At 32.8% G+C, this 6,370-nt stretch overlaps 1 protein-coding gene across 1 annotated transcript; it reads left to right on the forward strand.

The window, feature by feature from the left end:
• The first annotated feature begins 371 nt into the window (after positions 1 to 371).
• On the forward strand, positions 372 to 4,600 carry LOC111396395 (vesicle-associated protein 1-1-like). The gene is made up of 8 exons (XM_023022833.1): positions 372 to 594; positions 711 to 781; positions 864 to 945; positions 1,702 to 1,817; positions 2,039 to 2,194; positions 2,317 to 2,358; positions 4,081 to 4,158; positions 4,274 to 4,600. Exons 1-8 carry the CDS (start codon positions 543 to 545, stop codon positions 4,382 to 4,384), a joined length of 708 nt encoding a protein of 235 aa, XP_022878601.1. The 5' UTR covers positions 372 to 542; the 3' UTR covers positions 4,385 to 4,600.
• Positions 4,601 to 6,370: the final 1,770 nt, after the last annotated feature.

Consider the following 6,370-nt stretch of genomic DNA (forward strand, 5'->3'; position numbering starts at 1 on the left):
GTTACACCTATTTTCGTTATTTGAGCTCGCTATCTTTATTTTTATGTGATTTTGAAATTAAATCTATGAAGTACTCAATAAAAAGAGGCGTAAAATATATATAAAATTTGATTACATTATTTTGTAAGAATTAAAATTAAATATATTGTTAATTGAATTAATGTAACGTTTTTGTAAATATTTAAAACTTTAATTATGGTATGATATTTAGGAACCGAATGGCATCGAACTGAATTGAGTCAAATGTAATCGAATCCGAAATACATGAAAATTCGAGTTCGATTTGATTCTTTTTAAAATCGAATGAATTGGACGTGAAAAGGTTAAAAATAGGAATAAAATACAAACTTCGAAAATTGAAAAACCTTCCTTCGACTTCTCCGTTTTGTGCATTTAAAATCAACTCATAATTTCCCTCCATATTCAGATAATTCCGGATCACCCCCAATTTTTTCCTCAAAAAATTCAACTGCATTTTATTTCGTTTCGGTTCATTTCAATACAATTTTGTTTTTTAATTTCTCGTTTAATTTTTGGTGAAAATGAGTACCGGAGAGCTTCTCAGCATTGAACCTTCAGAACTCAAATTCGCTCGTGGGTTATTCTCCTCAAATACCATTTTTTAGTTTCTACATTTTTTTTAAAAAAAATTGAGTTTGTTAATTTTCCGATATTTGATCTATGTATTTTTTTTTTTTGGTGTTGATTAGTTGAGCTGAAGAAGCAGATCTCATGTTCTCTCCAAGTATTGAATAAGACTGAGAATCAAGTAGCTTTCAAGGTAATTTCTCAGTCTCTCTCTCTCTCTCTGGTGACATAGTTGTATTTAATTTTCTCCTTTTGATTGAATTTCTGTTTATTAGGTGAAGACTACGAATCCGAAGAAATATTGCGTCCGACCCAACACTGGAATTGTTTTGCCTCGATCAAAATGTGATATCACTGGTAGTTTACTGATTATTTATTTTTTAAGAGAATTAGAGAAGTTTTTATATGCAACCAGATTTTGTTAAAATGCTATTTCATATTTATGTATTGGAAAACATATGTTGTGTTAGATTCTATTCCAAATAATTTTTTCGAAATAGTTGGAGAATTTTGGATCTTCAAAATAAAGCTGTCAGCTTGATTTTGACAAATCAATTATCGTGCCAACTGAAGACATGAAATCAAAAGTTTGGCACTTGGAAAGAACAATGCTATCTATTTAGACAGTGTCAATTAAGTGGTATTAAATGATTGGACCTCTTAAATATAGAGAGAGATGGGTCCCAATTAAGATGTGTCAATTGCTTAATTGACACGTAGATTGCTGACCATCGAAAGTCTAGATGAACAGCATTACTCATTTGGAAATAGAAATTTGATCTTGGAAAAAGGGACTTTGATGGCCGTAGGCTTGCTTAACCCTTTCACTGCAACTCAATGAAAGCCAAATGTGATTTTCATATCTTTTCCTCTTTTTTTACAGGACATAATCCTTTTTAAGTGTTACAATTTTCATACTTTCATGATTGATTTTTTATTTTTTATTTTTTTATTTTTTTGGTTCTTACAGTTAATGACAAAGGTTGAGAAATTTATTCTTATCTACCCTCGGTTCTTCCATTTTTGTAACAAAGTCTGCGGTTTTGTTTGCTGATATATTCAAATGTTTTTTCTTCGTTTAGTTTTCTTCTTAATCTGTATCTTCAATCGTAGTAACAATGCAAGCACAGAAGGAGCTGCCTCCTGACTTGCAATGCAAGGACAAATTTTTGCTTCAGAGTGTAGTTGTAAATCATGGTGCAACACAAAAAGACATTACTCCAGAAATGGTACTTATGATCAATTATTGATTTATTTTGTTGCTGTTTTTGCCAAAGTACACGAGAGTTGTCATATTGTCCATTTTAGCTTACTAATTTTACCATTAGATCACCAGCTAAGTCTTGATTGACAACGCAACAAACTGAGACAAGTGGATTAGCAATGACGTTGCACATTACTTTAATGAAGAATAAAATTTAAGGATGTGGGACTTTTTCTTCAATTGTAGTTTACTAAGGAGGAAGGACGTGTTGTTGAAGAGTGCAAGTTGAGAGTGCTTTATGTTTCCCCACCTCGACCACCATCTCCAGTTGCAGAGGGATCCGATGAGGACTCTTCACCAAAGACGACTTCTATGGAGAATGAAAATCTGAATGGCAGTGAGGTTGAAATTATTATGGTTTTGGGTTTCTTATTTTCAACATCTCATTTTGATTCTTGCATGCTTGACATATTTACTAGCAACCTCCGTTCATTGTAGCTCAGTTTTTTGATTGGTGTCTGCAGGTTACTAGAAAGTTTGTTGATAGTCATGAAAATTCACAGGAGGTGAGTTCCTTCTCTCCAGTAACTATACATTCTCAAATGTGTGCGCCTTTTATTTTTATTTCATGTACAAATTAAAATATCTCATTTTTTGTATTTGTTTATTTTTGTTAGGTGCTTGTTATGTATCCGTTACTGATATTTAATGCTTTTTGTGATTTTAATTATATGGACTTCATAGTGAAAAAGGACCTTGAGAGAAGGTTGTAGACCGAAATTCTAGAGGTGAGAATTCTGAATAAGAGATATCTTAATCTAGGATCTAGCTATCCTCTAGCCTTTTTTCTTTATCCTCTAGCCTTTTTTCTTTAGGGAGAAATAAAACTAAAATTCGCATTGGCATGGATGGCAGAGCATCCACAACACTTTCCTGGTACTGATTTGATCTTTGCACCTTTTTCGCTATTTAAAAGGTCGCACTATCTCTTCGAGCATGTTTGGGGAAGTTTAGCCATACCTTTCGTAGGATTCACAACTTGCCGTTCAATTATTCTATATATTTCACAGGACCCACTTCTTATAAGCACTTAAAGCACCACGCCACCACCAAATAAGCACTTCATACAGTCCATAATGTGAACTTCTGGCACTATGAATGGATTATTTATCTAATCAAATGGAGAGCCTTAGACTTGATTATCTACAGAAGTTTGTGGTTGTCATTCCAATTTATCTGGCATGAAAATGGCGCAAGTCGTTTGTGATTATGTAAAACATTCTTGAAATCTTATTTATGAGCTCAAATTGAATTGTGGAAAAAAAGTTAGATTTTAAGCCGTCTTGATGTTTATAATCGCTCTCAAAAAATCACCCATCAAATTACTACTCATGAAACTTATATATGGTGATCTAGGTTCATCCATCCACGACCAATTATTCCAATAATCATTATCAGAACAGATAATCTTAGCCTTAAGGCCTTAACATAAACAAATAAATTGCAAATACAAGGCTGAGAATTTGGGCTGATGAAACTTGAAATTGAACTTAAGTTGAATTTGTGAAGAAGAAATTAGAAATCGAATTTATTACATTGGGCTGACAGGGTATGGATATCTAGGTATGGGCATCAGCGTATGGGCTTAATGTGCAATTGGGCATTAGGCTGGAGCATGGGTAAACAAATTTAAAGTTGGACTGATGCTAATACCTTTCCACCGACAATTAACCCAAACCAAATAAGAGCGTGCATGGCAAAGCTTAATTTAGTCGAACATACTTTTTATCAACTTACCACCAACTTGTTATCCACACAGTTCGTTTGATCTACAATTTATAAGCATTTAAAAGCACTATCAAATAAACACTAAATAGATGGAGAAAGTGGGGGAAAGAATCCAGTGCTGGTACCATGGCACTAGACTCCCAACAGGAAGATGAAATCCTGTGTTTTGTTTGTTTCTTCAAGTACCTGGTTAATATGATTGGCACAATGCATGCATTCGTCTCCGCACTTCTTCTATCTTCACTCCCGTTCTCTAGTACTTTACGTCAGTCTTCTAAGAACTGTAAAGCATAGCTTCGTGCCTAGGCCCACTTTTTAGAAAACCGCTTTACATAGTTGCACTCACACCATTCACAAGTAAACTTTTCAGAAGTTCAGTGTTTGTATTGTTCTCAAAATTTCACCTGGTCTATCAGTTTGCATGTGTTTGCTCTCTGTTATTGTCAACATTGGGACTTACTGCCGTGATGGCCTATTTGAATTTGTATTCTAATTCTCAGGTACGCTCACTTATTTCAAAATTTACCGAAGAAAAAGCTGCTGCAATTCAACAGAGCAACAAACTTCGTCAAGAATTGGTGAGGGACACACATTTTTCAATCTCTAACATAATCCAAAAATTTAATTTACTGTATTGTTTTGTTATTTTTCGTCTCTGGTAACTGCTTAATTCTATATCCTTGCATTGCGTAGCTACTCTTGAGGCGTGATAGCAACAAAAGTGGAGGTGGAGTCTCCATCATGTTCGTCGTCATCATTGGCTTGCTCGGCGCTGTTTTGGGGTACCTCATGAAACGGACATAATTATCCATCTGAATATTTTGGCTTTATGTTTTCATACTATTTTGCTTCTCTCCACACATATTGAAATATAGGGACGGAAAAATATCACGAAGGTGTCAATTTTGTATTAGCTTAGTTTGATAGAAATTTTATGTTTAGGTTGATTCAACATGCTGTTTTGTTCGATCTAATGGTGCATTCTTTTGTAAACTTTAATGAAACTTCTTTATTTCTTTCTGATGCTTTCATCCTGTCTGTTCTTTTAAATATAATGATAATTTCTCAATCGTTTTTATTTAAGATCAGTACCAACTCTAAGAACATTACAAATTACTTCGTCACCTGTAAATCAAATTTAATTCGTTAGTTTGCTGGAATGTAAGACATGTTAACCAAAATACCTGTTAGACCACAAGGACTAGGCAAATCAAGCATTTTTTCAGTGATGCTATACGATAGAAAGTTCAACTCATATGCGTGTCAATGAAGTGCAGGATCATGAATAATGGATCGCCATATATGGACTTAAGTGGTGCGTATGATCACGTGGCAAGGTCCCAACTTGCACTAGCTCATCGAGTCACAACACGCAAGTCGATGAATGTATGAATCAACATGCATCTTTGATCAACTAAGAATATATGTGATTGTACGTCATTGTTCTCAAAATATTATTCAAAGTAGGCATTGATCATGTATATCAAAATGAATACTTCGTTGAGCCAGTTACACTCTTTTCTTCAGAGATAGAATCCCACAAGGAAAACCCCATCATGAATATCAATGAACTAAAGAAGTTGGATTAATTCACGTTCATATTTGACTCACTTCAATAATATAAGTATAACCAGATTTATTTATAAAAAAATATTATTATTTTGGACACAATAAAATCTATAGAAACATTTATTTCATGGTCAAAATAATTAATTTTTTTACCTATAAGTATTGCTAAGTTATATATGAAAACATAAATAGAAATAAAAATTTAATTGCTTTTAAGCTTAGCAAAACATGTAGCATCTTAAAACAAAGAATTCAATTTTAGCTTTAATCAATAAAAAATATGTAATGTAAAATTTATATAATTAAATATAAGCGAACCTTTTAAACATAATCAAACTTGCATAAAATAAAATACTTGATTTTGTAACGAGTTATTTGAGTGCATAAATGTGAATTAAATGAATATGTAATTAGTGTGGAGTCTTTAAACTAAATTTGTGCAATTGGACCTGGACCCCGGATGTAGCTTGGCTGGACAAAAATGAATGTCTGGGCTGAACTGAAGCATAATAATTTTTTTGAGAAAAATACATTCCGATCAACATTTTAACACACTTTCAATTTCGATAAATTTGTGAATTTCTTTAAAAAAAAATCAGATCATACTAATGAAATAGGTAATTAAATAAAATTTCCCAACTTTTACCTTGAAAACTTCTTGATTGTATAATTTCATTCTTTATTAAAAATAAATGTTGCTTCAATAAACCATTGCTAGAAAAATTCAGTGGGATAAAATCTAAGTGAAGGAAAAATAGTACAGTTACCCTTTAATGTTGATCACTGAAAATCTTTGAGTCAATGCATTCCAATCCTGTGAACTAATTTCTTGAATGTAGATGCTGATAGTGTTTTTGTGAATAAATCGGCTACATTGTCACTTGGCGAATTTGTTAGATATCGAGGTCATCATTCTTTTAAAGCTCATGTGTATGAAAGAATTTTGGAAAAATGCTTTATCCTGTCACATTGATATAGCCTTCTTTGGGTTGTGCAAAACAAGCTGTATTGTTATCATACAAAATTGTTAGATTATCTTTTGTTGAAGTTAACTCACATGATACTTGAATATGATGAGTCATGTTTCTCAATTATACGCATTCTCGACTTGCTTCATGGATTGCAAAAATTTCAGAATGATTTAAGGATGTAACTGTCAAGGATTTTTTTACAAATCTCCATAATATAGCTGTTCCTCCACTTGTAAACGTATATTCTGTT

This window comes from Olea europaea, chromosome 6, assembly GCF_002742605.1.
Source record: "Olea europaea var. sylvestris chromosome 6, O_europaea_v1, whole genome shotgun sequence".
In the NCBI taxonomy this organism is placed as follows: domain Eukaryota; kingdom Viridiplantae; phylum Streptophyta; class Magnoliopsida; order Lamiales; family Oleaceae; genus Olea; species Olea europaea.